This window comes from Setaria viridis, chromosome 3 (genome assembly GCF_005286985.2).
Source record: "Setaria viridis chromosome 3, Setaria_viridis_v4.0, whole genome shotgun sequence".
Taxonomy (NCBI): domain Eukaryota; kingdom Viridiplantae; phylum Streptophyta; class Magnoliopsida; order Poales; family Poaceae; genus Setaria; species Setaria viridis.
The window spans coordinates 18,842,883-18,857,728 of record NC_048265.2 but is presented as its reverse complement, the minus strand read 5'-3'; the positions used below and the strand labels follow the sequence as shown (position 1 = coordinate 18,857,728).

Below are 14,846 nucleotides of genomic sequence, written 5' to 3'. Positions count from 1 at the left end.
CAAAAGGCCGCCGTCCGGACGGCGCGGCCGCGCCGCGGGCCGGGGCCGGGGCTCGACCAGGCGGGTTTCTTGCCTGACAGAGAGGAGCCGGGACTCGGGAGTGACGGACTGACGGTCGTCGTCGCACTCCAGAAACATACCAGCTGCTTGCTTGCTCTCGATCTCATCTCACGTACGTACAGCTCGAAACCTACTGCCTGTCGCCGTCGGCCTCACAGTGGGCTGCAGGCTGGCTGCTCCATGATCAGACGATCGTAAACATACGCATGCTGCGGCGAGCATGCGATGCCGGCCGTTCGTTCCGTAATGGTGGCAGGATTACCAGATTTGCCCAGCCTGCCTTGCCTTCTGTTTCTTCTCCGCATCGTTCATCAGATGGAGATAGTGGGGAATTTAGGTAAACCAACTGCTGTGCTCGCTCGCAGGTGCCGCGCCTTTCGTGACGCTTTCTTTCTTCGCGGATCGTGGTGCGCACGTGCACGCGGGCCCCGGCTGACCGTTCAAAAATGGGCCCATATGCAGGCCTAGATAGCAATGTCGGCCTGCTTAGCCATCACCATCATCAGCACACCACCGCTGACTCCCACCCAAATTCCACTCAGAACCTTAATTTTGATTTCTCATTTCTTAGTAAGCTACTACTACTAGGACCGTAGGATGACGTAGTTAGCCGATAGGCGACAGCATCGAATGTCCCGTGTTCGTCCACGTCGGTATTCCCCTACTCAAGTATTCTCCTGCGGAATCCAATACTGTGCTAGTTGTTGTTAATGATATCTTGGCCGGGCAATCCCACTGGTGTACAGAAAATTAGGTGTTCAAACCGAGCCGTGTAAAGTGGTGCCATCATCCTATGGCCAGGAAGGAATGCTGCCTCCTTACCGTTGCTTTTTAGGTTTTGGGCGGGTCAAAAGAAAGAGAGAGGGATGAGTTTACTTTAATCGGATGGAACAACATGTAAGACAGCCCTAAAAAGTAAGTCGATATATTAGCCTCAAAAGTTGATAAACGACAGAATGTTGTTGTTTACATGTGAAAAAGGGACAGAATGTTGTTTGGTACTGCGTACTATGATTAGTGCTGTGTGTGAGCTATGATGATGTACGCATTGCACAAAATAAAGGAGGTTTCATGTATGTTGCTTCGTCCTTACTTTTCTGTAAATAGTATCACCAAAGCATATTGTTATTTTCAGTCGGCTTTTTATGGATTCGAAGGTAATATTGATGCATCCTGACATAATTACAAATCTTGAAGTGTTAAGTTAGATTCTAGCTCACTCCGTAGTACATGTATACTGTATGTTTATTACTGTATGTCTCATCAAAATAGGATGATTCTATATTCTACTTTCCAACACGTTTCCCTGACTAAAGCCTAATATTGCAGCGCGTAAATATGCACTGAAAATTACATGATAAAGTTTTTCTACAATATAAAAAGAGGGCCAATTTCGTTAACCGCAATTTGGAAAACTCGCATGCTGGTTGGTGCGCAGGCAGGAGATCGAGTATCTCTCCACATTATCTAAAAATGCATGCAGGTTGGTTATAAATTTGATTTGTTCAATTTTTAATGCTAATTCAAGCCCTCTGAATGCTAATCTTAACTTTCAAACAAATAGTGGCTACTTCAACCTACATATCGATTATTCAAACCATAAATTTAGCTCAAAACTGAAGAGACCAGAAGTCTTCACTCAAGAGTATATTTTGTCATCTGTTAATTAAACTTTTTAACTTCAAACGTTGATTTCCATGTAACTCGGAACAATACCAACTATTAAATCTCCTAACAATTTTCAATCACTAGTCCATCAACCCGTGCTCCCACACGGGCTAATATTTTTTTTAGAAGCTATTGTATTTAAAAATTATTTAGAAATTAAACTTCTAGCTAATAACCAAAATTGTTCACCTACTACTCTCTTATTTTTCAATACTTCAACATAATACTTATAGAGATATGTATCTATCTTTGTCCAGTTGTGATTGATTTTTAATTAATAATTACTCAATGCACTTTTTCATCCATATTCATATTTTTCCATTTTGTATCACACCTCCAATCCTCCATACATTATGTTTAGCATACAGATCAATATTTTTCATCGATTCCTCACATACATGTATAAATAGTCTAAATGGTGGAAGTCATCATGTGTATATAGTTTAACTTAGTATTTTTATATTAACAATGATATAAATACGTAATTTAAAATCATATATTAATTTACCTTTTAATATTTTTGTATGATGCACATGACGATAATTAGATTAAGATTTAAATGTTTACTTTAGGTTATTTTTAATAACGACATACGTGGATAACATAGATAAAATTTTAGAATGACATTTTAAGTTATGCTTTATAATGATGTGTATTAGTAAATTGGATGAAGGTTATGGGGTTACTTTAGATTATTTTTTATAATAGCTGAGCTCGGTAATTGAAATATAGGTTTAGAGCTCATTTTTGAATATTTTCATAATAATAGTGGTGGGTAACTTTTTAGAAAATATAATAGATCAATGCCTATGATTATTAGAGTTTACAGGATTGATGTTTGACATTTTTAATTTTTATGAGAATTTGTCTCTTTTTTCTGGCTTGTCTCGCGGGAACTAATGCGAAGCCTCCAATGAAAAAAAATGAGACTATAATGCTAAAAAAACTATTACCATAAGCTAGCTCTCGTTTGTTAAATATTCGAACACACAATGCTTATGTAGATATATACTTAATATCTCCATCCAATTGTGATAGATTTTAGTTAGCAACTACTCTATAATATTTTCATCCACATTTATAATCTTTAATTTTTCACTTTGCATCGCAGGTATGCGCTTGAATTTGTTTAATGAACCTTAAGTTTGAGATACAATTTTAGCATAGAAATCTATATTCTCATCACTTTATATCTTTATAAATTGTGACACACATCATGCGTATAGACCTTAATTATTATATCGTATACCAATAGTGCAAGATATAGACGATTTAGAATCATATATTGCTATATATTTTTAATTAAGGTTATTTGATTCAAACGTAGAGTTACCTCATGTTATTTTTAATAATGGCATGTGTGGGTAATATAGATGCAAATTTTAAGGGGTTTAAATTTTTTAAGTAATAGTGGTAGGCAATTCAGTTGCAAATTAAGGGGTTATTTTAAATATTGTTTATAATGGCATAAGTAGATAATTTTGATGAAGATTAGGGGGTTACTTTAGTTTATTTTATATAATGACAGAGGTGGGTAATTTATATATAGATTTAGGGGATTACTTTAGGCTATTTTCATAATGGCATAGGTGGGTAATTTTTTAAAAATATTATAGATCCAATAGCTATGATGATTCGAATCTATCGATTGATGGTTGGATGTTTTGCTTTTTTGTGAGAATTTCTAGGATTTCTCTCTTTTTCCAGAGTATCCACCTAGGAATCCTGGGTGGCTTCACCTAGAGGCTTCAAAAGGAGCCTCCAATTAGTAATAGTAAGATAGCCACATCAGCAGCGCTTGGGATGATTTTAGGGGAAAACAAAAGAAAAGGAGTAGGCATGATTCACATCCATACGGTCCTACAATTGTGCAGGCTTTGGAAGAGCAAATCAGTCCTAAGAACAGCCTCCTTGTTAAAGCATCTATGTATTTGACTTTTGCCTCAACCACCAATGGACTCTGTTCTACGGAATAGTTTAGGGCTGCTTAGCAAACGATGCAGCACTACATAGTCTTTACTTGCCCTTAAGAGTTTCTGGGAGCCAGAAATGAAGGAAACCACTGCGGCAAAGTCTTTCCGCTTCCTGCGATACAACAAGGGGAATGATCTCCGCTGCGAGCAAGATCATGATACGATCCCTAGTGGGCCGTCAACTTATTCAATCTCGCGGCCGGGACTAGCACGCACCGAACCTTATTCCAACGGGAGCTAAAGGGTGGTCGAGAGCCCGTGGGGCGCAAACCCCTCAGCACCCTCCGTCCCTTCTCTCTGATCCTACACAATGCCGAGAAACCCCTGGCACTAATAAGCCTTGATTATTGGCAGGCTTTGACACCACACCCCTATAAAAACCCGGCCAGCCTGCATACATGACACACCACACCAAGCTTGATCAACCCTGATCTATCACCCCCTGAACCTTTGCAGCTCTTCTCCATCTTCAAGCTCTGTTTGCAAGAGCAAGGAGAAGGGGAGCTGCCGGAGGAGAGACTTCTGCAAAGGTAATTAACGAAATGCATGGCATGTGGCTGTAGTACACTGTTGCGATCTTATCCTATCTCTGGGCCTGTGGTGTGTGATGCATCTTCTTACAAGGTTTTGGTGGTCTTACTTTCTTTGCGTTAGTCAGTGGATGGACACTGTCCGATCCCCAGTGAGAAAGATCTCCGATCAGGATCTCGTGTGGGGGCATGCAGCAGGCGAACCAGTAGGGTCCTGTACTGTACTATTGTAGGTAGCCATAGCCCATAGACTCAAAGTCAAAGGGCCGAGAGCAAGCGTGCCTGGGGAGAGACTGACCATGGGCTCAACCCCTTGCATTTCAGCCACGTTTGTTTTTCGGGGCCACTGAAACCTTATTGTGCTGTGCGAGGTCCACTCTTCTGAGAAAACCTTGTGCCAATGCAAGTTGTATGAGAATACACTACCAGTAACTTGTGTGGAGCATTCGTTTTGATTCTCAGCAGACAGCAGTCACCACCATTCAAGTCTTTGCATAGTCCACTTGGAGAAAAGCACAATTTGCCGCCAAAACCTTGTGAAACGGCCCCGCGCCTTCCAGGCAACCGGCTATAAATTGCCGCCACCACCCTCCCTTCCTCGTCCTCAGAGTCACTTCACCAGCCACAGCCAACCACGAGCTCAGTGAGTGCCCGAGTCGTAGCCGCCTTTGAAATTTCAATTTCCACGCGGAGTCGTCTTTGTGTCGCTCAGCACCTGAAGTGGTAGCAGTAGCAGCTCGTCTTGTCGACCGGAGGCTGTATAAATTGCTGCGTAAGTCACGTTGCTGATCAACTCCAGCCAGAGCACGAACTAGTGTCAGACTGTCTTCTAGAGTTACAGTACGATATTGAGCTCTGTTGTGCTCTAGCTGCAAGTCTCACTGTGTCGGGTGTTGTGCAACTGGTGCAGAGAGATGGGGGAGAACGTCGTGCCCAAGCACTGCTACCCGGCCGCCGCAGCGGCGGCCATGGAGGTGACCTCCGTGGAGCTCGGCCACACGGCGGCCTCCAAGTGCTACGACGACGACGGCCGCCTCAAGCGCACCGGTAAGCAGCTAGCAAGCTACCTAGCTCTACAGAGCGGCCTGCTGGCCAGTACTCGGGATACGATCGATCGCCGGAAAGGAAACTGATGGTTTGCCGCTCCGTGCAGGGACGATGTGGACGGCGAGCGCGCACATTATCACGGCGGTGATCGGGTCCGGGGTGCTGTCGCTGGCGTGGGCCATCGCGCAGCTCGGCTGGGTGGCCGGCCCCACCGTCATGCTGCTCTTCTCCTTCGTCACCTACTACACCTCGGCCCTACTCGCCGACTGCTACCGCTCCGGCGACCCGTGCACCGGCAAGCGCAACTACACCTACATGGACGCCGTCAACGCCAACCTGAGTACGTGCAGTGCGCACGCCTCCTTGATGAATTCCCCGTTCTTGGCTGTCTGCCGTAGCAGAGCAAGAGTTGACGCTGTTCATTGTCGTTTCGTCGAGCAGGTGGCATCAAGGTCCAGATCTGCGGCTTCCTGCAGTACGCCAACATCGTCGGCGTCGCCATCGGCTACACCATCGCCGCCTCCATTAGCATGCTGTGAGTACATCGAAGAAACGCTCCAGCTGCACGCGTGTTGTATTGAGCTGAACTCAGCTTGTAACTGATGAATTACTAAATGGCGGTGACGTGGTACAGGGCGATCAAGAAGGCGAACTGTTTCCACGTGGAGGGGCACGGCGATCCGTGCAGCATCTCGAGCACGCCGTACATGATCATCTTCGGCGTGGCAGAGATCTTCTTCTCGCAGATCCCAGACTTCGACCAAATATCATGGCTCTCCATCCTCGCCGCCGTCATGTCCTTCACCTACTCCACCATCGGCCTGGGCCTGGGCATCGTCCAGGTGGTCGCCAACAAGAGCGTCCAGGGTAGCCTCACGGGCATCAGCATCGGCGCGGTGACACCCATCGACAAGGTGTGGCGCAGCCTGCAGGCATTTGGCGATATCGCCTTCGCCTACTCCTACTCCCTCATCCTCATCGAGATCCAGGACACCATCCGGGCGCCGCCGCCATCCGAGTCCAAGGTCATGCGCCGCGCCACCGTCGTCAGCGTCGCCGTCACCACGCTCTTCTACATGCTCTGCGGCTGCATGGGCTACGCCGCCTTCGGCGACAACGCCCCCGGGAACCTCCTCACGGGTTTCGGATTCTACGAGCCCTTCTGGCTCCTCGACGTCGCCAACGCCGCCATCGTCGTGCACCTTGTCGGCGCCTATCAGGTGTACTGCCAGCCGCTGTTCGCCTTCGTGGAGAAGTGGGCGAAGCAGAAGTGGCCCAAATCCAAGTACATCACCGGGGAGGTCGACGTGCCGCTCTCCCTCTCCGGCTCCGCCGGCCGGTGCTACAAGTTGAACCTGTTCCGGCTGACGTGGCGGACGGCATTCGTGGTAGCGACGACGGTGATCTCCATGCTCCTGCCGTTCTTCAACGACGTGGTCGGGCTGCTGGGCGCGCTGGGGTTCTGGCCGCTCACCGTCTACTTCCCCGTAGAGATGTACATCGTGCAGAAGAAGGTGCCCAGGTGGAGCACGCGGTGGGTGTGCCTGCAGATGCTCAGCCTCGCCTGCCTCATCATCACCGTGGCCTCCGCCGCGGGCTCCGTCGCCGGGATCATCTCCGACCTCAAGGTCTACAAGCCGTTCGTCACCACCTACTGAACGATCGTTCCATGCACTGAACATATGCACAGATTGATGGACAGATGATGGGCGCCTAGTATGTGCAGTCTTTAATTAAAATTAGTTATTAATTTATTACAACACGGTAAAGAAAGAAAAAGGAAAAGAAAAGAAAAGTGGTGTTCTTGGTGATGCGTATAGCTTGCATTCGCCGATGTACCGTGTCCTTGCTAATTTCCATTGTTTGTGATCTGGTTAACTGAAAAAGGTAGTGAATTAAGAGAAATCAAAAGGTGTATTTCCAAGTCAAATGCTTGTGTGGGATCTGTTTGATCAGAGCATTATTGGAATGAGCCGTACAAAGTTCACGGAAATAAGAGCATCAGCAGTGTAGCGAGGCTTGGAACTGTCATTTCGTACTGCAGGCAGCGACGATGCTTCAACTCGTTTTTCAGCGCAGTGTGTGGTGTCGATGCCGAAACAACTGTGGGCCCTAACCATGGATAAAATACTCCCTCTCATCTCAACCACCTCCTTTTCCCGTTTGGTTCCATTGGCGCGAGAAGTAATCCTCTCCCTCTCTTGCTTTCTTCATCTCCAACTGTGACTGGAGAATGTTATTTTATTGACGCAAAATAGGTATTGTGGACTATACATTTCTCGGTGCTGGCTTTTGAAAACTGAAAAATAGGGGCATCGCCTTTTCACCACACTGCGGGTGTAAGTACCTTGATGATCTGGAGTATCTGAACAACAAGGAATGAATACATCTTCCAGCACCACCAAGTCTCAACTGAAATGCATAAACAGCTTTAAACATGAGTTTACCATGGTTATTCAGAAGGCAAAGGAAAAGTACCTCCCGGATATTCTAGAATGGCTAGCTTCCATGAGCTAGTGTCGCTTTTCTTTTTTCCTTTTGTATTTCTTTGTAACTTTTCTTTTATTTAATATATATAGTATATCAATAGGGACTTGCCCCTCCTATCTCATAAAAAAAGTCATGTAAAATTCCTGTGCTCTAACGAGAATTGTGTTTGTAAGAAATATGCATGTTCTCACGAGACTCGATTACAACTTCGCATGGCAAAGGTTACAGAATTTGAGCTGTTTTATTTCTCATTGTAGGAATATGATATGCACGCATCTTAACGGAAATAATCGTGTGAGAGCACATATCTTTAAGGGCAAAAATTTCTACATCAACAATTCCCGATGCTAGATATTGAAGTATTAACGGATAATCCACCTTTGCCCATTAGTTTATGTTTTTGGGTTTGGACTAGTAGTTGCATGCAGCTTAATAAAAAATAGGAATCGTAGGCCTCGAGTTTGGATTCTGGCAGGCAGGTTTGAGACTTGAGGGAGCAGGGATGTGAGAATGAGTATTGAAATATAAGTAAATTTTTCATCTTTCTCATTAATTTAAGCTTTTGAATAAACTGATGTGTACATGCAACTCAATCAGATTCCTTTGGCTAGAAGCACCGAATATTTGGACCTCCATGACTTGCAAAGTAGATGGAGCATCTGCAGTGAAGGAAAAGGGACGGCTCACGGAGTGACACTAGCTTGTATGCATGCCTATGCCGACTTTGCCAGAGTCAGTCAACCGAATAGAAAATGACCCAAGGCATCGTACGCGGTAAACCCTTCCAAAGCTAAAGGGCTCGGAAGCAACTCGCATGAATTTTCACTCCCCGGTTCACAGCATGGATAATGCAGAGGGAGAGGGCAGAGGCTGTGAGTGACCAGAAATGGTACAAAAGCTAGGCTCCTCTGTTACACGGCAGAAATGCGAAAGTAACGAATAATGACATGTGATCCAAACGAGATAAGAGGAAGGTGAGCTCGAAGGGCCTGGGTGGGATCATATCAGTGGAAATCGGCCATGTCAGCGTCGGACGGATCTCCAGCTGGGTGGGTGTTGAGGGCCAGGCCGCCAGGGACACCTCAACAACCAACCGCACTCCAACACGCACTCGGCACACTCATGAGATCCAAGTTTAATTCCTGTCATATCGAATATTTACATACTAATTAGAAGTATTAAATATAGATTAATTACAAACCAATTATATAAATGAAAACTAATTCGTGAGATGAATCTATTAAGCCTAATTAATCCATAATTTGATCATGTGATTCTACAGTACATATGTGCTAATCATGGATTAATTAGGCTTAATAGATTCATCTTGTGAATTAGCCACGGCTTATGCAATTAGTTTTATAATTAGTTCACGTTTAGTCATTCTAATTGGTACCAAACTTCCAATGTGATCCAAATTAGTCTATGAATTCAATCATAGAGTGAGAGAAGGGGAGCCCGCTGCCCAACCGTAGCCACTACGACCGGTCAGATTTCGGTGGTGATTGGACAAAGCAAAGTACGGACGCCGTATTAAGCCTTTTTCCGGCGGCTAATGGCGACGGTGGCGGCAAAGGGGAAGGATCCGGGAAGAATCTCCGACCATGGTGATAACCGCAATCAGGACAAGACGCTCCAAAGATCCCTCGGCTCGGCTCCACCACCGCGCCCTGCGATAACAATAATCCCCTCTTTGGCGAGATTGATTCCAATCAACGCACTGCCTGCCTGACCTGTCCAAGACTGAGCCTTTCAGAGTTTTCAGTGCGGTGGCGCACGATCGTGGCCCCCGGCCGCTCTGCTCCTCTGCCGTCGCCGTATAATTAACCGCAGCGGAAGCATCCTTCTCCGTCGTCGTCTCCGGCCTGTCCGCTCACCGGAAAGAGCGGCCGCCGTGCATGCGCTCGATCGGGGAATGTTCGCGCTCTGCTCGCTGTTGCGTGGTTCCTTCCGTGCGCGCGGATCGATCGACGCCCAACTTGAGCCGATGCCTTCTCCATCAGCGGCGGCGAGTGTAGGTCGCTGGCAGCCCCCACCTACACGCCTGTAGGAGCGCGACCGCGAGGTCCTGGTCCTGCTTGGTTGCTTCAAGTTGGTCGATCAAATCGCTGGAAAGACGCGCATATATTCCCCCGGAGGAGGACGAGATCGAGCTGCTGCGATCGCGGTCGCATCTCGGCTGCAGTGATGCAGGGATGAGAAGAGTTCTGAATTCCGGCAAAGTACCGCAATAATGGACCGAAGCCGCGTCGGCACAAGTAGGCCATTGCAAGCGACGACGCGCGTGCCTTGCAGTTCTGCATCACCACCGCGCGCGCGGGCAATCGCACGAGGACGCGACACGATCACAAACGACACACTGCAGGCAAGAACAAACAGATTTGTCAGTTGCTGGCCTGGCGATCAGTAGCAGATCGCATCGCTGGATTGGACAGCATGTGTGGGAGCCAAGAGCAGCTAGCTAGCAGCTACTACGGAGGCGCTGGGCCAGCAAGAGCTATAGCTAAACACAGTAGCAGTAGTACACCCGGACGCCCTCCGAACTGATCGTGAGCCCATGCCTGGACGCTCTGCAACTAACTCCACGCTACACGCGCGAGCAGACGGACCCGGAACGCATCCAGGTCCAGATTACACATCCAACAACAAAGGGCCCAGGATTAGCACACAGCTGCATTACAGCTGCTGCGAAGGTCAAAAGGTGTGCCATGGATTGGCCAGCATTATTTTGGCCGGGAAAGCGAGATCACCCGAGCCAGCATCGTATACTATATGCATAAGCATTCGTTGTAACAATCAACTGCGAATATATACGGAGGAGTTGGGGTTAATCGGGGAGCGATATATCGGTTACGCACTGCGTTGTTTGTTCCCTCCTTATCCCATCAGTACAGGATGCTGGTGCTTGCAGCTTGCGGCCGGTTTGCTTTTGACGGATGGTGTTTATACGCTGCCGGGCACTGTTTTCTACTGTGAGATGCGATGAGATGAGGATCGAGCGCACGCATTATTGTCTGCACTAGTAGAGCACCCGAAAGAGATCGAGAGAACATTGCATTGCAGATTTTTTCATCCTGCAAGCCGGTTTTTTTTAAGAAAAACTGCAATGCATGGGATGGATCGCTGCTGTGCCGACGGACGGATCGGACAGGTAGATGCTGCAGTGTGCAGAGAGCGAGTGGCTTCAGTCAGTCAGCCAGTGCTGCGTTGAGAATCGAAAATGTGGAGTTTCGGCTAACTGCCCTAACCTCTCATTTTCCTAGTGCTTTGGAATCTTGGACTGTGGAGTGGTTTTTGAGCTGGAGGCTGGAATGCTGGATCGAAGGTTCTGTGATGCTTTGTGTGTACTTAATTTCATCTTTTCTCCTTTGTTTTTTCCACCCTTATACTGACCGAATGTATCAGGCTTCCTCCTTCGTTAATGTATTGGTTTCTTGCAGTGGCTAAAACTTTATCCCAATAATAAATACTTATTATGTGTTTTTTGTCTTTACATGCACTCAACAACGCAACCATTTTTTTAGTGATTTGAAATAAGTGACATTCCACACATGCAGAAATGGTTAGTATTTCATAATATGATTTTTATTTATTAAACTTTTAATTTTGTCCATCTTTTTATAAACGTTGCTTAGAACTACATGCATATACACAACTTCTCTAAATCTTTTTTTATCATTTTTGCAATGAAATTACCTAATTGGTAGTTAGCTAATATAATTTGCAATTAGATGGTATTGTGATTTTCTTTGTACGTACCTATTTCAGTTTATAATATAAATATGGACTGGGCAGTTAGCATCTTTTTTTATGGCCCAAATCCAATTGGGTTCTACTTCTCATGGTGCTCCTCACTTCGTTGCAATTGAGTCCAAAACCAGACTCAGTACCTTGCGAATGTACTACTGAATAGAACCTTCAAAAAGTTTTGGTTGACATTAGTAAAAAATAAGTCAAATTGGCCAACATAAATTAGTAAGGTTTATTTTTTTACCCCAGTTTGATCCACTGGTTAAACATTTAAAGGTGGAGCAAACAAAAACAAGACGTAGAGCCCGCCATAAAACTTGACAGGATGACAATAAAAATGAGGTGATGGATAGTTTCCATAGAACTTTGAAAACAACAACGTTTCTTTCCGTTCCAATTTCTCTTATAACACCCTTTTTGGTAAGTGATGGCTCACAAAAGTTTAGTCGAATGTCAGGTAGATGCTCCGTTTTTATTAGTGGCATGGAAACCAATTGATTTTGATGCCCGTTTCCTGTCGTATTTTTTTTCCTGCGTCGATGCAAAGCTTTTTGAGTGAAAAAGTTTTTTGGTGCATTTTCTACTTGTTTGCCAGCAAGCAAGCCATGTGAAAATTTTATTGGACGAAAAAAGAAGGACCGATGGCTGAGATAAAATTAGCCGGTTGTTAGCTAGACGGTCCCAATTTCAAACCCTTTGTCTGTCTGCTTGAGATACCCATTGTTGGATCGCAATATTAATTTTGGGTCCACAGTGAGCAATTGGCTTATGGGCTTGCGGCCCATTTGTACTGGGGTGCATCGTAACGCTACGTCGCTACGCTTTGTTCCTCCCAACCGACCGGCTTGGCCACGATGCAGAGCGGCACCCGCCTGGGCGTGGTCAGCCCGGGCGCGTCCGACATGTCGAGCTCCTCCGGCGTGGCGAAGCCAGGCCGAACTGCATCCCGGGGCAGACCCGCCGCCCGGACCCGAACGGAACGCGCCCCGGAAGTCCACCTCGCTGTCCTCCGCCAGGAACCTCTCGGGCCGGAACTCGTCGGGCGCGCCCCACGACACCGGGTCGTGGCCGGCGGCCCAGGCGTTGACGAACACGCGCGTGCCCTTGGCGACGTGGAACCCCAGCGCACGGCCGCGTCGCGCATGCACTCCCGCGGCAGGAGCAGCGGCACGGGCGGGTGGAGCCGCAGCGTCTCCTTCACGACGGCGCGCAGCGGCGCAGGTACGGCGTCGTCGTCGTCGTCGCCACGGCGCCGGCGGCGTCCGCGGGCGCGGAGCGACGGAGCTCGCGCTGGAGCTTCTGCATTGCCGTGGGGTTCCTGACCAGCTCCGACATGGCCCACTCCAGCGCGATGAAGGACGTCTCGGTCCCGGCCGCGAACATGTCCGCCAGGAGCGACTTGATGGCGTCCCTGGTCAGCTCGTACCCGTCGTCCTGCCTCTCCGCCTGCAGCGCGAGCAGCACGTCCACGAAGTCCTCGTCGCCTTCGCCACGGCGCGCGCCTCGTGCTCCCGGACCACCTGCTCCAGCAGCTCGTCCCACCGCCTGAAGTTCCTCCACGCCCTCGCGCCGGCGCCGGACAGAGCGTCCGCCCACGCCAGCGACGGGAAGTAGTCCCCGACGCAGAACCCGCCCAGAAGAGCCGTGTTCTCCTCGATCAGCTCCCGGAACAGCTCGCTCCTCCTCCCCTCCTCCTCCGGCGACAACCTCCCGGTCCCGGACACTGCCCGGCAAATCACGCCGTTCGTGAACCCGTACAGCGCCTTGCTCACGTCCACCACGCCTGCGGGGGAAGAGGAAGCGCGCTCCCTGATGGTCCGGACCAGGGCGGCGACCTCCCGCTCCCGCACGCCGTTGTGGCGGTGGGACCGCGCGGCGCTGAGGACGTGCGCTGAGCAGAGCCGGCGGACGTGGCGCCAGTGCTCGCCGTGGGGAGCGAAGGCGAGGTCCTGGAAGCCGTAGGTGAGGATCTCGGCGGTGCGGAAGTAGGGGCGCGTGGCGAAGGCGCCGTCGTGCTCGCGCATGAGCGCCGCCGCGGCGGCCGGGGAGGAGGCGACCAGCGCGGGGACCTGCCCGAGGCGGAGACGCAGGAGGTCGGGCGCGCCGTGCGCCGCGGCGAGCGCGCGCAGGGCGGGGTGCGGGAGCGCGCCCACTTGGTGCAGGTTGCCGATGAGGGGCAAGCCCCGGGGCGCTGGAGGCAGGCGCTGCGTGTTCCGGCCGGCGGCGCGGGCCTTGCTGAGGTAGAAGAAGACGATAAGGAGAGGGAGGAGAAGCAGGGAAGACAGCTCCATGTTTGGCTGACGAGTCCTTGCGAGAGCGCTTCAGTGAGCTCTCTGGGTGCACTGGCACGCGGTGCTAGCTGAATTCTGGTAGACTCAGCTAGACTGCTGAGCTAAGAACTGGTTCTTACTAGGGACAAAAAATCGCAAGTACCTTTTTTTTACTTTGCATATTCATTGAACTGAGGCATAGTTATATTTTAAAGAAGACGAAAATGTTACTGGCCTAAAGTGGTTGAACGAAGACTTTTGAGTATGAAACTCAGATGTCGCTATCTTTTTGGTCAACTTTGGGCTTCTATTTTACGTTATAAACAGTCTGAAGCGGTGAAACTGAAACCTGAACGTCATAGGTGACCGGCGACGGCAGCAAAGGCCTTGTCTTCTTGTTCCATAAATTTGCTCAAATCAACACGCAAACCTAACAAAATACAACATTTGTTGGACGTCAGGAACTCAGGATGCGTCACGTTACGTTAGTATGTCGAATTTTGCTCATGGACGCACGAACATACAGGGCGGTTTAAAGATGAATTCACATATGTGCATGCAAGTGCAACTATATGTGCTGCGTCATCCGCATGCACATCATAGTAAATGACAAGGCAACCACGGATGAACCAGCTACATATGTATCAAGTGCTTGGATTCACGAAGAAGTCCAATTTTAACCATCAAACTATCATCTTAATTTGATTTTGACCATCGAATCGCAAAATCAGAAATCTTTGACCACCCAACTCTTAAAACTGTTTATATTTGGCTATCGGGTAGTTTTGGTGGGTGGTTTTGCTAACATGGACGCCACTTGACAGTGGGGTCCACTTGGCAGCCCTCTTCTCTCCTCTCCTTTTCCTTTCTCCCCTCCCTCTCCTCTCTCCTCTCTCTTTCTTCTCTCCTTTCTCCTCTGCCAGCAGCTGCCGGCCCCCGAGCCAGCCGCCCCTGCGCAGGCCTTCACCGCGCTGACCTCCACCGCGTCGTCTGCCCCCGCACCTCCATAACCTGCCCCTCCCCCCCCCCACACACACACGTCGGCCTGCCCTGCACCC

The 14,846-nt window shown here is 48.7% G+C and overlaps 2 protein-coding genes across 3 annotated transcripts; one reads left to right on the top strand and one right to left on the bottom strand.

The window, feature by feature from the left end:
* The first annotated feature begins 4,071 nt into the window (after positions 1-4,071).
* Positions 4,072-7,208, top strand: LOC117850658 (amino acid permease 3). Of its 2 annotated transcripts, none has more exons than XM_034732516.2 (5): positions 4,072-4,231; positions 5,142-5,278; positions 5,385-5,618; positions 5,720-5,813; positions 5,913-7,208. In XM_034732516.2, the coding sequence occupies exons 2-5, from the start codon at positions 5,146-5,148 to the stop codon at positions 6,934-6,936; spliced, it is 1,485 nt and encodes a 494-aa protein (XP_034588407.1). In that variant the 5' UTR covers positions 4,072-4,231; positions 5,142-5,145; the 3' UTR covers positions 6,937-7,208. The 2 variants fall into 2 exon arrangements, with proteins under 2 accessions (XP_034588407.1, XP_034588406.1); XM_034732515.1 differs by lacking the exon at positions 4,072-4,231 and adding an exon at positions 4,309-5,003.
* Positions 7,209-11,753: 4,545 nt separating this feature from the next.
* Positions 11,754-13,927, bottom strand: LOC117849109 (indole-2-monooxygenase). The gene is given in 6 exon segments (XM_072292771.1): positions 11,754-12,442; positions 12,445-12,537; positions 12,540-12,653; positions 12,656-12,737; positions 12,740-13,014; positions 13,017-13,927. Coding segments are annotated over 6 exon segments (1,473 nt in total). The 5' UTR covers positions 13,810-13,927; the 3' UTR covers positions 11,754-12,326.
* Between the last annotated feature and the right edge of the window lie 919 nt (positions 13,928-14,846).

Bases quoted from the DNA above. Each gene is read 5' to 3' on its own strand.
- LOC117850658 (XM_034732516.2), top strand. From the start codon at position 5,146: ATGGGGGAGAACGTCGTGCCCAAGCACTGCTACCCGGCCGCCGCAGCG. The intron at 5,619-5,719 runs GTACGTGCAGTG...TTCGTCGAGCAG, and splicing joins CGCCGTCAACGCCAACCTGA to GTGGCATCAAGGTCCAGATC. The intron at 5,814-5,912 runs GTGAGTACATCG...GACGTGGTACAG, and splicing joins GCCGCCTCCATTAGCATGCT to GGCGATCAAGAAGGCGAACT.